Source organism: Triturus cristatus, chromosome 3_2, assembly GCF_964204655.1.
Source record: "Triturus cristatus chromosome 3_2, aTriCri1.1, whole genome shotgun sequence".
Lineage (NCBI taxonomy): Eukaryota > Metazoa > Chordata > Amphibia > Caudata > Salamandridae > Triturus > Triturus cristatus.
The window spans coordinates 508,420,363-508,435,526 of NC_140584.1; the positions used below are offsets into that span (position 1 = coordinate 508,420,363).

Consider the following 15,164-nt stretch of genomic DNA (forward strand, 5'->3'; position numbering starts at 1 on the left):
TGAGTGGCGTTATATATATTTCTTTAACCTTATTTATACTTGCCTGGTAAAGGCATGGGTGGTAAAAAACATGTAACTTTGTAAAGCCAACCATAATACGCAAGTGATATATATATATATTATATATATATATACCTCGATCCTGTATGTAAATATCAGAATTACAAGCAAATCTGGCATACTGGGAGTACCATTGGCTGCAGTGAAATCCTTTTCATGGTTTTGATTCATATTTAATTTGACAGAATAAATATGAAATCCACAAAAAGCATACACTAAACTGGGCAGGCTTTACCTCAGCACGTTTCAGCTTGGGCTCAAGCACTCACCTTGAGTTTCTCGTCTGGAGTTTCTCAGACGAGAAACTCAAGGTGACACGAGAAGTGTCATTTTCCAAAACATGTATTTTATTCATGTCTCGGATGCTGCTGGATTTCTTTAGCACAAGCTCTACTGTATATTGTTTCAGTTTGCAGATAAAATGTTAGGGTTTCCTATGTCTACATTTCATTTAAGAATGTGTGGTTTGGACCAATATTTCTTAGATTTTTAACAATTGTACAAGTAAATACTATCTATTATCTGGATAGAGGTTTAGTTTATTACAACGCATCAACTGCCTAAAAGTTGATGTAGATATGGCAGATGAGACTCATTACAAGACTACTACTGTGGAAGTACATAGGACGCAAAAATAGTACGAAAAATTGTGAACTCCTAACATGGTGGGAATAGTAATAATGTGCAGGTTAAGAACAAGATAAATATGCAGTAATTAACTAATGTACTGACATACTCGCATGATATGGGAACTAACACAATCGTTAATTCCCTACATAGTCTTTTTTTTTTAGCTCTTTTAGTTTTATGATGACATAGAATGTGTTAAATGTCTGGGCGGGACATCAACATGAATTGGCAACCGTACTGTCAGAATGCATGTTCGATATAAAACACTATTTCTGTTTGCAATTAACAAATAAATATAGCATTTTTAAAAGCCTTGAAGGCAAGGCACCAGTCTCGAATGCCATTATTAGTAAATGAGTAAATTAGTACTCTAAATCTGGCCCTCGGTAATATAATCAAACAGACACTGCCACGGGTACAGCGTGTGGGTATAGAACACGTCTACTACAAGATCTATTGACTGAACAAAGAAGGTAATTTTTGAATCCCAGAACAATCTGAGATGGTCCAGCCAAACTTATTCATAGCAATGGTCTAAAATACAGATTGGAATTTTGCTCCTGCCTGAATTCCTAAATCGGATGCATTAGCCCCTTTTGTAGCGTATTCTACTTTAGAATTACATAGACTGAACAATACATTAAATCAAATATAGATAAGAGATGTCTAATACTTAGATGTATAGCAAACAACAGGGTCACTAGATACAGGCTATATGCGAATAAGACTCTAGAAGCATAATTCCTCATTACATCGTATTGTATAAAATTCTAAAAAAACGTTTCCAAGTATTGCTGTTCTTTCTAAGAGAAAACGTATTTTACCACACTAATCTACTTTAAAGATTTCAGTTAATTTTCTTCAATGATCCCCAAATGGAAAAGGATGTTTCTGATAGGAATGAAAGAAAAACAAGATCAACATTTAAAACGCGAGAAAAACGTTATAAAAATGCACCTAGAACACATGTACACAGCCATCATTTCACATAAATGCTAGGGGAAACATAATTAAGAACTTCATCATCAAAACTTAGACTGTTTAAATTATGTGCCATCTCAGCATGACAAGCCGAAGGATAACAAAACCCTACGTAACCTAGCGTTATATGTCATGTGCCACAGACATAATTTTTAATCAACTAAACTGATTGTCTGAATTGTGCACCAGACCGATGTTTCTCTTTTTTATTTTGGACTACTACTGATCTTTCAGTTGGGGATTTTTTTACCAAGGGTGAAATAGGTGTTTTAGTATCTTGCTCACCTTTCCCTTTAAAAAAGTAGGATGAATTGAGTTGAGTCTGAAAATATTTCCCTTCATCCATTTTACGCAGTTGTTTAATGATGGCATTTCCCTTGTCATCTTCAGAGCCATTTTTTGTAGTTATACTGCGGTCACTAGTAATACAAAGAGACTCAGAGGCATCTTTCTGAGCAACACTGGCAACAGAAAATTTGACTTTTTTGATGTTTGCATTGATTGATCTGGCACGGAATGGCAGACTAAGGTCAAGCGGTTGTTCAGAGCAAGTCACAACTTTTTTAGTGTGATCAAGTGAAGATGCCAGTCCAGGAGAATTATAGAAGCCATCTGTCTGGGTTGCTTTATCTAGGTAAAGGACCTCATGTCCCGTTTTTGATGCCACATTACACTGGGAAATATGGCAAGGATGACAACTCTTTCGAAACATGGATGGTAAGGGAGATGATAATTCCAACATGTCCGCTAAATTAGTAGGCTTAGAACCATCTTCGTCTGTATCAATCGTATTGATTTGCAATGATGAACTGGCAGCATTGGAAAATGGGACAGGCAAAAAAGACTTTTGAGTTATAAAGAGATCTTGACTATGATCCGAATTGCTACAAGGCTCTTCATTCCTCATGTTCATCACAGGGGACAGTCTTTTTTCCTTAAATTCCAAAGTAAGTCCTCTTTTTATACCTACTATTTTCATTTCTGAGTCTGCAGGGCTAGATGTAAACATTGGTTCAATACTGTGAGAGCAACTTTTTTGTTCACTCCTGGTGAATTCTGATGAATCACGAACAGGAATGTCTTTGCATATCATCTTCTGCTGTTTTAAATTAGATATTTCTTTTCCAGATTTTATTGTTTTATTCGGAATATCACTTAGAAAAGTTCCTTGCACCTGGAAGACATTTCTACTGCCATTAAAATCTGAACTTTGAGACAGTTGATTGTATAGATGTGCTTGTAACCCTTTGAGGTTGCCATGAAATTTCATATTCTGTATGGTTTTTTGGCTTCTCTTTTCAGGTCTATGAGTTGCGCCTTTAGAAAAATCTTCTCTGGAACCCAAAATTGGAGAGCTTGGCCTATGCTTACTTTTCTTCGCTTTCTTCACTTTTACATGGGCAGATGAGGCATGAACATTTGGACTTGTGCAGTAATCCTTTCTCTTGCGCTTTTTATGATGCTGATTCTTTTGTGTGTCAATAAGATTCAATGCTTTATTTATTTTTTCTTTCTTATTCTTCTTTAAAAAAACATCATTGTCTGGTGGACTTATTAACAATCTATAGTTTTCTCTATCCAGCTTTTCAATCCCACTGCAGAGCTCAGACAGGTTCTGCATTTCCTTCTCTAAGATCTTCCATTTTTTTCTTCGCTTTTTAGATGAGCCATCGATTTTACTACTTCTTTCTCTGTTTTCCATATATTCAAGATGTTTTCCTCTTATACAATTGTCTGTTTCTGCACCAGAAAAATATCAGCCTGTTTAAGAAAATAAAACACATTTCTATGATGCACAACGCATACAAAAGCTCACGATACAAAATAACTGTAAAATGCTATGAAACAACAAAGCAGTGAGACTGATAAAGGAGCATTCAATACTGTTTACAAATTATTAACCTTTTGCAAAACAAGGTTTTAAATTGGCCTTCCCACAATTCTTAACCTTAAAAGTATATTAAAATGTTTCTTAATAGCATTTAATTGGCTGCTAACAAACGTTAATTGTGTTGCTGAAAGAATTACGTCTTAGTTGCACCTCTTGATTTCTTTTGTTTTCTTCTACAACTATCCCATTCATTATTTTAGACCACATGAATATAATTTTTCATTACAGTAGGTAAGCCATCAAAGAAAAATAAGTCTCTAAAAGAATAATATACTATCAAACCAATTACTGGTTTTCATAACCATAGAGTGTAGCATGAGATATATTGAGAACAACAGAGAACTAAGCGGGTCAGCAGGTATTTATCTACGCCATGACGTGTTTCGGCTGGTGTGCCTTCCTCAAATGCCAACGGCTCTCATGCTCACATGCTGGTTTTTACGTGCATGCTGCCTCGCTCCCATTGGAGGAAACTGTATGGTTGTTTCATCTATTTGTCCCACCATTCCCCTCGATGGGAAAGCTGTTCATTGTTCCTTGCCACCAGAGTGTATACTGAAAAATGTAAATGTCTCTGCAGACACCTACGTCCTCCGCAATTCCCCATGGTATGCAGACCAGAATGCACAGTTTAAGTATACGGCGTCCCTCCACAAAGTCATGGCCCAAATCACTCAGCAGGTTTAATCTCCTCTCGGGTTACTTCTATTATGTTTAATTTTTAAATAGCTCCTGTTTGCTAACCAAAAGGTTACACATATTCTGAAAGATCCTATTAGATCTTGGTTGAGCATTTACAAATTATCTGTCCTAAGCAAATGAGTGTTCGGAGCTCTAACTTTGTATGTACGTGTATTGTTTGTGAAATTAATTAGTCGAATAATCCTGTAATTAGTCTTCGATGGGACATATTACAAGTAATTTCAGTTTGAGATTTTCATTTTTTCCGGCTACCTTCTTTGTAGGATTCTACACAAAAACGGGACAGGGATCTGGAATAGCCATTAAGAACAATTTATATATATATATATATATATATATATTATCTACTGGCGGTCGCCAGTAGATAGTTATAGTTAGGACCTATTTTCCATAGGAAATCCGCAACATTCTATTTGGAATAACGTTGGCGCCGGTTGACGAATCCTTGAGACATTTTCCAAACTTTTGGCCAGCTCCGCTCCGCTCCTACCCTGAAAGTTTTGCGGTGATCCATCAAGCGGGGGCCGAGAAAAAAGGGGAGTCCCAAAACGCGTTTTCCCCATGCAATTTCCCATAGGATCTGTTGTCGGAGCTACAGCCCGAACCGCTGAACGGAATGACACCAAATTTGGCAAAGAGGTAGTCTCAGTTCGGACTCGTGCCTTTTGCATATATGGTGTGAATCTGTTCAATAGTTCCTGAGAAAATTAGGGCAAAAAAGTTAGTGATATCTATGGCCGCGGAGGATCCGCGGACCGTACCCGCACCGTAAGCACACCCTCCCCGAACCGAGCGCGCACCCTCACGATCGTGCGCTGAATTGGCTGTCGAGTGTCTCTCTACATTGGAAACCAGGAACTGTTGGTGGCCATTTTCTGCCTCGGTAGACGCGAGGCTGAAGATGAAAGGGGAATAAGTGTGTAAAACATATAAAGGGGGCAGAGTGGAAATACTCTGACCCTCTGGAGGTGCTTAGGGGGTCCCAGAAAGACCCCCTGGGCCCCCCCTTTTTTTTTTTAAACGGGGAAATGCGCGGACGGTGCGCACATCCTATCGCGTTGGATGCACGGATTCTCTCGCGGTGGGTGCGCGGATCCACGGCAACGTTTTTTGAAAAACGACAAGAAATCATTGGTTATATGACAACTTTCTACACTGAAAGGTCGGGTGTATATTTCTGTTCTTTAAAGGTATGATTGTTATTGGTTAACAAAAACAGATTCTAAGGAACATTATATATGATAAGCTGATATGTTAAAAAGTCAAGCACACTTCCTATCTTGTGTAGGAACATTGTGTGCTGAACTTGTGACCTGTGAGCTCAGTGCAGTGTTCCATGACCTGTTTCTATGGTAACAGGCAGAAGGCAGATTGGGGGAAGGGTTGAAATGTATTTCAGTTGGAAAGGGTTGTAATGTCTAACCAATAGAAATGTGTGTTTGCTTTTGAGTTTATGTGCGAAGGACTGTGATTTGATGTTTACATGTATATGTGTGGAAAATGAAAGGGAAACTTTTCCATTCTTTGCTTTTGCTGAGAGGTGCACAGTGCAGAGATTCTGTAAAAGAAAACATGGTGAGTGATTGATATACTTCTTAATCTACAAAAGAACTTGAAAGATGAGTTATTTAATTGTGAGGGGATGTATGTAGACTATTTTGATTTTAATCAGACTAATGTATTTTTCCTGCTAAAGTGTAGGGAGTACTTTTTTTCTCTACAATGTATGTGCATGTAGAAACCATTCTGTGATAAGCATTTGTGTTTTTCATGTGTTTGTAGACAGATAACTGTGCTGTTTTTAAATTTTGGTAGAATTAGAAACCAGTCATTGTTTATGAATTTGTGAAATGAGTTATGTTATGTTTCTATACTAAAATGTAGTACTACTTCTAGATGAAGTAATGTGTTTTGGTATAGTGCAAGGGATAGAGTTGTTTGTCTAGAATCACACAGTGAGTCTGTGTGCATTTGGGAACCACTGGGAGAGAAGCATTTGGTAACATTGTGTATTTGCTGACAGATAACTGTTTTAACTTGTCATGTTGTGAAGTTTTAGTAGCATTAGAAGACAGTTATGGCTTATGATTTGATTAAATGAGTCAGGCTTTGACAGAAAAGTGCAGTCCTGAAATATGTGGATTGTGTGCAGTTCCCTTACCAGTTGCACTGTAGTGAATGAGTTTTGGTAAACTCCTAGGGATAGTGGTGCATGTCTAGAATCACAGTGTGAGTTAGTGTGTATTTGGGATCAGTGTGAGAGAAGCATTTGGTGATATCATGTATTTGCTTACAGATAACTTTTTTAAAACCTGTCATGTTGTGAAGTTTTAGTAGCATTAGAATCCAGTCTTTGCTTATACGTTGATTAAATGAGTCATACTTTGACACTGATGTGCTGTACTTAAATATGTAGATTGTGTTCAGTACCATTAACTCTTCCAGACTAGTGAATGAGTTTTCTTAAAGTCCTAGGATAGTGTTGATTGTCTAAAATCACACTGTGAGTCTGTGTGCATTTGGGTAAGGATTGTGAGAGAAGCATTTGGTAACATCGTGTATTTGCTGACAGATAACTAATTTAAAACCTCTCAAGTTGTCAAGTTTTAGTAGCATTAGAAGCTAGTCTTTGCTTATGCATTGATAAAATGAGTCAGGGTTTGACACTAAGGTGCAGTACCATGTACTATTCTGTTCACTGTGGCAGAACTGAAAATTTAAAAGTTTTACCTAAGCACTGTCCTAGAAGTAGTCTGATTATTTAGTCAGTTTCTAAGTACCAAATAGATTGCTTCAAATGTCTATGCAGTATGCATGTAGTGTTCTAACATACTATACACTTGTCTTTTACACCTTCAATTCCCTAGTCAGTATCCATACACTTCCAGGAAACATCCTGTCACTTCCTTTGCAGTTCTCTAGAGACCCATTCAACAGCATGTACTAATCCATTCACTGTGCTAAAAGCCAAACACTTATAAATTCACCAAGACACTCTCTTTCCAGTACTCTAATGATTCAGTCACTGCCTAAGTATTCATGCACTGAGCCAGGTCTTAGCACATGGACTTCTTCAAACCCCTATCCACTATGCATGCAGTACTCTAACCATCTACACACTTGTCTTTCACACCTTCAATTCCCCAGTCAGTATCCGTTCGCTTCCAGCAAACACCCTGTCACTCCCCTTGCACTCCTCTAGTGACCCATTCAGCATCATGTACTAATCCATTCACTGCGCCAAACCCTAATAAATTCACCCAGGCACTCTCCTTGCAGTACTCTAATCATTCAGTCAGTACCCAAGTACTCATCCAGTGACCCAGGCCTTAGTATATGGACTGCTTCAAACCCTTATCCACTATGCTTGCAGTCCTCTAACCACCTACACAATTGTCTTTCTCACCTTCAATTCCCTAGTCAGTATCCATACACTTCCACGAAATACCCTGTCACTCCCTTTGCAGTCCTCTAGTGACCCATTCAGCACCATGTACTAATCCATTCACTGTGCTAAAACCCAAACACTTATAAATTCACCAAGATACTATCTTTGCAGTACTCTAATCATTCAGTCAGTGTCTAAGTATTCATACACTGAGCCAGGCCTTAGCACATGGACTGCTTCAAACCCCTATGCATTATGCATGCAGTCTTCTAACCACCTAGACACTTGTCTTTCACACTTTCAATTTCCTAGTCAGTATCCATACAGTCCAGCACTTGTCACTGCCTTTGCACTCCTCTAGTGACCCATTCAGTACCAAGTACTAATCCATTCCCTGTGCGAAAAGCCTAGCACTTATAAATTCACCTAGGCACTCTCCTTGCAGTCCTCTAATCACCTACACAGTTGTGTTTCACACCTTCAATTCCCTAGTTAGTATTCATACTCTTCTAGCAAACACCCTGTCACTCACCCAGTGTGTCTCCTTATAGTACTGTAATCATTTAGTCAGTTAGCATGTAGTCTTTTAGTGAGGTAGGCTTTAGGGCATGAACTGCTTCAAAGTAGTATGCACTATGCATGTAGTGTTTTAACGATCGTCACACTTGTGGTTCAGGGCTATAGTTTCTTAGTCAGTTTTTATATAAAATGTGTTTGTACAGTAATGGAATAGTATAAATTTGAAAGTTATTAATATACATTTATTTGTTATTCTTTTTTACAGATACAGAACAGGAGTGTTTTTCATCTGTTTGCACTCTTCTCGTGCAAGATTGTTTGGATGAAGGGTCCTTAGGTGTTTCATCATACTTGCTGTGCCGCACAAGTATTTTTTGTTAGGATCCCCTCGTAACAGAACTCTTTGGCAAATCTTGCGAGTGACGAAGGTGGCATTGGTCTTTGTTTGCCCCTTGGAAAAAGTAAAAAATTTCCTCACCACTGAAGAAAAACGTTGTGAGCGTGGTGCCTTCTGCAAAAAATTTTCCTCAGATTCGGTACATATTTTAAAGCGGTAACATTTACAGTTTTTGTAAGTTAAACTTATAACATTTTGTTAGCTGTCTGCATTTTATATATCTGTGATTTGTTTCTTGTGGTATTTTGTTGAGAATACCATGTTGTTGTTTTTTTAACAATCTTTCTGATTTTCCGTAGTTCCCACAGGAGTGTTCCACCTTGTTGTTTTGTATTATTGTTTATTAGTTTATTGTTTATATTTATGTTAATAAAAAAATAAAGTTTGAAAATAGTTTATCGTTTATATATTTATTATTATAAAAAATAAAGTTTGAAAAAAAATTAATAATGTTTTTGGTTGTTCTCTTAACTGCTGTGTGACTCTTTCTTGTTCTTATTACTGTTATTTGATGGAGTCCACTATGGTGTTAAATTTTGGGGCACTTATCGCTGGAATACTGGTGATATCTGCAGTTTGCACCAACTTCTGAATAGTGTGTTAGATTTATCTCAACTTTACTTCTGTTAAAGTGCTGATAATGAAATGGAGAGTAGCCGTTCCCGTGCAAAAAGACACGAGGTGCACCTTTCCGATTTATTCTAAATACTAAAATCCTGTATTGTATTGCACTGAGGTATTGGCTGCACTTACAGTGTACACACAAAACATATTAAGAAATCTCATTGTATTTATATTGATTGGGAATAGCGCGTCAGGTGCTGGACCTTGACGAGATACACTGCTCAGTTCGTATATTGTTCTGCACACGAAAAAAATCACATCACAACTTTCACACCAATTGCAATGTGAAATGAATTCCGGCGATAAGATACGTTAGCACCAGGGATTTTACACCTGCTTTTTTCTGGTGTTAAGCAGGACAACTACCTGCACCATGAAAGGGAACACAGCCTAGAGCCACACCAGAACACCCAGAGGTGCCATAGAGTCAATGAGCATGATACAGGGATACCCATGAGGGACAGAAGACTTATCTCAACAACTCCAGGACCGCCAATGCCCCCCAAACCCACATCTTAGTAAATGTGTCCCTGTGGTCATTGTCTTAGCATGATAGGCACAAGCCCTGCAACATCACAGTGTGCTGTCACCTCAGCGTTGGCAGTGAGCCTGGATGTGTAACTACGCACGCATCCTCCTGCATGCACAACTGGTGTGTGCTGGTCTGGGGTTCACAGGTCAGTGGAGGGGTGTGCCTATCCGGCAAGGGGAACGGGGTGTCTCGGACATGTCCGTGTACAGGAAGTGCGGTAAGTGTGTCTCTGTGTTCTGGTGTGGCCTGTTTCAAGAGCCGCAGCAGTCGATGTAAAGTGGCATGCACCACCTCCAAACGGTGGTGAACCTAGAAAATCATCCATTCACACACTTGTACACCCACTTATTTTTAAACAGGCCTTTCCCTATATATATTAAACATATTAAAACTGTTCAGAAACACATACTCAATGGATGACGTCATCAGTGATGTCATTTGAGATGTCATCAGTGATGTCACTGACCATGTCATGAGTGATGTAATATGTGACGTCATCAGCAGTGCATTGCGGGGGCGCGAGTTATAGTTAGCTGAACTAACTATAACAGGGGAATTTCTAGGGTTTTTGTACCAGGGAAATGTCCAGCTAACTATAACACCCCTGAAACCTATGGTTTTTCAGTGAATATATATATATATATATTACCTACTGGCGGTCGCCAGTAGGTAGTTATAGTTAGGACCCCTTTTCCATAGGAAATCCGCAACATTCTATTTTGAATAACTTTGGCGCCGGTCGATGAATCCTCGCGAATTTCTCAAAATAGGTGGGGCGCTACGCTCCGCTCCTTCCCTGAAAGTCTCGGGGGGATACGTCAAGCGGGGGCTGAGATAAAAGGGGGGTCCCAAAACGCGTTTTTCCCATGCATTTTTCCATAGGACCTTTAGAATGAGCTACAGCCCGAACGGCTGAACAGAATTACTAGAAATTTGGCAGAGAGGTAGTCCCTATGTCAAGGAAGTGCCTTTTGTAGGTTTGGTGTAAATCTGTTCAGTAGATTCTGAGAAAATAGCCTTTAAATCAATATATATATCTGAGCCCGCTTACGGTACGCTTACCGTACGCTTACGGTAAGCTTACGGTACGCGTACGGTGGCGTGCGCGAGCGCGATTCTGATTGGCTGTTAGATCTTAGTAAACATTCGAATCGGCCGAAACCAGGAAGCGGCGGCCACCATTTTGTGTGTTTCACTCAGAAAAAAAAGAGTGAAAACAAGAAAAGGGGGCAATGAGGAGAGTTACAGACCCCCTTACATTTGTGAGGGGGTCAAAGAAGGACTGTAAAGTACAAAGAAAACATTTATTGATTTTTTTTAAAAATCACGGGGTACGCGTACGGTAAGCTTACGGTAAGCGTACGGTAGAAAAAAAAAATAAAAAAATAAATGAAATTCAGATTTAAGTGTTTAGATATTAGGGGGCTCTAAAAAGAGCCGTTGTGTTTATGAAATGATTTTTTAGTGGTACCTACAAGTAAGTACCGATGCAGAGTCTAAGGTTCAAGAGGAAGACTCTGTTCCCTTTATCATTGAAGTGCACACCATCTCCTCTATAAATGTCTTGCATGTCAAAACGCAAGTTGTTGTGGTAAATGGCACCCATACCATAGTCACGGAGGAAAGCAGAAACAGATTTGTTGACGTGCTTTCTTGCTTTGTCAATCTGCGGACAGAAATGATTGGACCAGTTCCATTTTTGCCTTTGGCATATGTTGGAAAACACAAAGGCAGTTTTAGGGAAAAGTGAAAACAGTTGTGCAAAGGTGTCCTTCATAAGCATTTCCAGACCTACCCCAGTCAAAGTGCCTAGGTCATTGCCACCACAGTGCACTATTATGAGGTCAGGGTGTTGGATTTGCATGAAGGATTTCACCAATGGCACCAATTGGTGCCACTTTAACCCTCTCTGACCAATCCATTTAATGTCTACATTTGGCAAAGCAAGGTCTCTCACCATATCTGTTTTCTCTGCAAACTTTTCACTCCAGAAGACATAGCTGTGCCCTACAATCCACACTGTGAACATCTTCAAAGGAGAACTGGATGCACTCAGGAGGTGTCTTTCAGTAGAATGGCAATATGAAAAGAAAGACAGTTTGGAAATGGAGGCATACATATTTTTTTCAAAACAAAAAGAACTGATTGGCTGTTTCATACCATTCTAGAATAAAAACTAGGCTGTATGTGTAAACTAATAGAAGCATGTTTTGTATTGGTACAAAAAAATGTGTTACCAAAGAACAGTACTATGGATTTGCTGTTAGGTTTGAAAAGTCAAGCACTCTTGCTCTGTGGAATTGAAACATTGTGTGGCGAACTTCTGACCTAACTCCACACAGCAGTGTTCCATGAGCTGTTGCTATGGTAGCAGGCAGAAGTCAAGTTGGGGGAAGGGTACTAGGCAAAAGTCAAGTTGGGGGCAAGGTACTTTTGGAAAAGGGTTGGTTTTCAACCAATAGAAATGTGTGATTACATTTGAAAAAAAGGGGGAAGCACTGAGATTTGAAACTTACATGTATATGTGTGGAAAAATAGAGGGAAAGTTTGCCATTATCTGGTTCTGCTGAGAGGAGAGAGGTGAACACAACAGAGATCCTGGCTCTGATAATCTGCTGTTTGAGTGTCACATTTCTTTCACAACTAACTAATTTTAAAGGTGAGTTTAGAGTTTGAGAGGGGATGTATGTGGTAACTTAAGAAATGAATAATAGAAATGGAAATTCTTTTTGTTGTAGTTGCGTTTATCATTTTCTGTTTTGGGAGAAATTTAAATGTGAGGAACATGTAAAATAATATGGAGTATGTTTTCACAATAAATTAAGGTGTACTGGAAAAAAAAACAATAGTTTAAGGGTTTGAGGTTGGACTCAGTAATGCAAATACATTCAGCATCACTAAGGCTGGTTGCCCTTGCTGGAGTGTAGGCAGCCACCCAGGTTACACATGGAGGTGGTCTGAAAAAGAAGTTTGGACATGTGCATTTAAGAAAATCGAAAAAAGTGGTTTCATAATGTGTCAGTCTGTAAAAGTGATTTTCACTTGCCCAAAAAAAAAAGAGCAGTAAGTGTGCTTTCAAATTGGCAAAGAAATTTCGTTTTGGGACTAATGTGAAAACATGACTCTGTGTGCAGAGAGGAATTATAGGCAGAGATTTATTGCGTATTGCTCTGGTGATTTCACAGTTGCATTAGATGGAAAGGGGGAGCGATTTTTTGGGGGAAGAAGCAGACTCTTAGCACACACCCATGTGCTTGCCATGTATAATCATGCACAGTATTTACAAGCGAGTGGGGTTTTCAGGTTTCAGTCTGTAATGCAAATACATTCAGCATCACTAAGGCTGGTTGCCCTTGCTGGAGTGTAGGCAGCCACCCAGGTTACACATGGAGGTGGTCTGAAAAAGAAGTTTGGACATGTGCATTTAAGAAAATCGAAAAAAGTGGTTTCATAATGTGTCAGTCTGTAAAAGTGATTTTCACTTGCCCCCAAAAAAAAGAGCAGTAAGTGTGCTTTCAAATTGGCAAAGAAATTTCGTTTTGGGACTAATGTGAAAACATGACTCTGTGTGCAGAGAGGAATTATAGGCAGAGATTTATTGCGTATTGCTCTGGTGATTTCACAGTTGCATTAGATGGAAAGGGGGAGCGATTTTTTGGGGGAAGAAGCAGACTCTTAGCACACACCCATGTGCTTGCCATGTATAATCATGCACAGTATTTACAAGCGAGTGGGGTTTTCAGGTTTCAGTCTGTAATGCAAATACATTCAGCATCACTAAGGCTGGTTGCCCTTGCTGGAGTGTAGGCAGCCACCCAGGTTACACATGGAGGTGGTCTGAAAAAGAAGTTTGGACATGTGCATTTAAGAAAATCGAAAAAAGTGGTTTCATAATGTGTCAGTCTGTAAAAGTGATTTTCACTTGCCCCAAAAAAAAAGAGCAGTAAGTGTGCTTTCAAATTGGCAAAGAAATTTCGTTTTGGGACTAATGTGAAAACATGACTCTGTGTGCAGAGAGGAATTAGAGGCAGAGATTTATTGCGTATTGCTCTGGTGATTTCACAGTTGCATTAGATGGAAAGGGGGAGCGATTTTTTGGGGGAAGAAGCAGACTCTTAGCACACACCCATGTGCTTGCCATGTATAATCATGCACAGTATTTACAAGCGAGTGGGGTTTTCAGGTTTCAGTCTGTAATGCAAATACATTCAGCATCACTAAGGCTGGTTGCCCTTGCTGGAGTGTAGGCAGCCACCCAGGTTACACATGGAGGTGGTCTGAAAAAGAAGTTTGGACATGTGCATTTAAGAAAATCGAAAAAAGTGGTTTCATAATGTGTCAGTCTGTAAAAGTGATTTTCACTTGCCCCAAAAAAAAAGAGCAGTAAGTGTGCTTTCAAATTGGCAAAGAAATTTAGTTTTGGGACTAATGTGAAAACATGACTCTGTGTGCAGAGAGGAATTATAGGCAGAGATTTATTGCGTATTGCTCTGGTGATTTCACAGTTGCATTAGATGGAAAGGGGGAGCGATTTTTTGGGGGAAGAAGCAGACTCTTAGCACACACCCATGTGCTTGCCATGTATAATCATGCACAGTATTTACAAGCGAGTGGGGTTTTCAGGTTTCAGTCTGTAATGCAAATACATTCAGCATCACTAAGGCTGGTTGCCCTTGCTGGAGTGTAGGCAGCCACCCAGGTTACACATGGAGGTGGTCTGAAAAAGAAGTTTGGACATGTGCATTTAAGAAAATCGAAAAAAGTGGTTTCATAATGTGACAGTCTGTAAAAGTGATTTTCACTTGCCCCCAAAAAAAAGAGCAGTAAGTGTGCTTTCAAATTGGCAAAGAAATTTCGTTTTGGGACTAATGTGAAAACATGACTCTGTGTGCAGAGAGGAATTATAGGCAGAGATTTATTGCGTATTGCTCTGGTGATTTCACAGTTGCATTAGATGGAAAGGGGGAGCGATTTTTTGGGGGAAGAAGCAGACTCTTAGCACACACCCATGTGCTTGCCATGTATAATCATGCACAGTATTTACAAGCGAGTGGGGTTTTCAGGTTTCAGTCTGTAATGCAAATACATTCAGCATCACTAAGGCTGGTTGCCCTTGCTGGAGTGTAGGCAGCCACCCAGGTTACACATGGAGGTGGTCTGAAAAAGAAGTTTGGACATGTGCATTTAAGAAAATCGAAAAAAGTGGTTTCATAATGTGTCAGTCTGTAAAAGTGATTTTCACTTGCCCAAAAAAAAAAAGAGCAGTAAGTGTGCTTTCAAATTGGCAAAGAAATTTCGTTTTGGGACTAATGTGAAAACATGACTCTGTGTGCAGAGAGGAATTATAGGCAGAGATTTATTGCGTATTGCTCTGGTGATTTCACAGTTGCATTAGATGGAAAGGGGGAGCGATTTTTTGGGGGAAGAAGCAGACTCTTAG

At 39.3% G+C, this 15,164-nt stretch overlaps 1 protein-coding gene across 2 annotated transcripts in view; it reads right to left on the reverse strand.

Moving 5' to 3' along the window:
* Positions 1–508: 508 nt before the first annotated feature.
* The window catches only part of LOC146857622 (uncharacterized), a 127,743-nt gene continuing 113,087 nt past the window's right edge, over positions 509–15,164 (reverse strand). For both annotated transcript variants that reach the window (XM_085646837.1, XM_085646838.1), the window contains one exon: positions 509–3,432. In XM_085646837.1, coding sequence (XP_085502963.1) covers positions 1,832–3,373 — 1,542 coding nt within the window. In that variant the 5' untranslated portion in view covers positions 3,374–3,432 and the 3' untranslated portion in view covers positions 509–1,831. The remainder of the gene's footprint in view (positions 3,433–15,164) is intronic.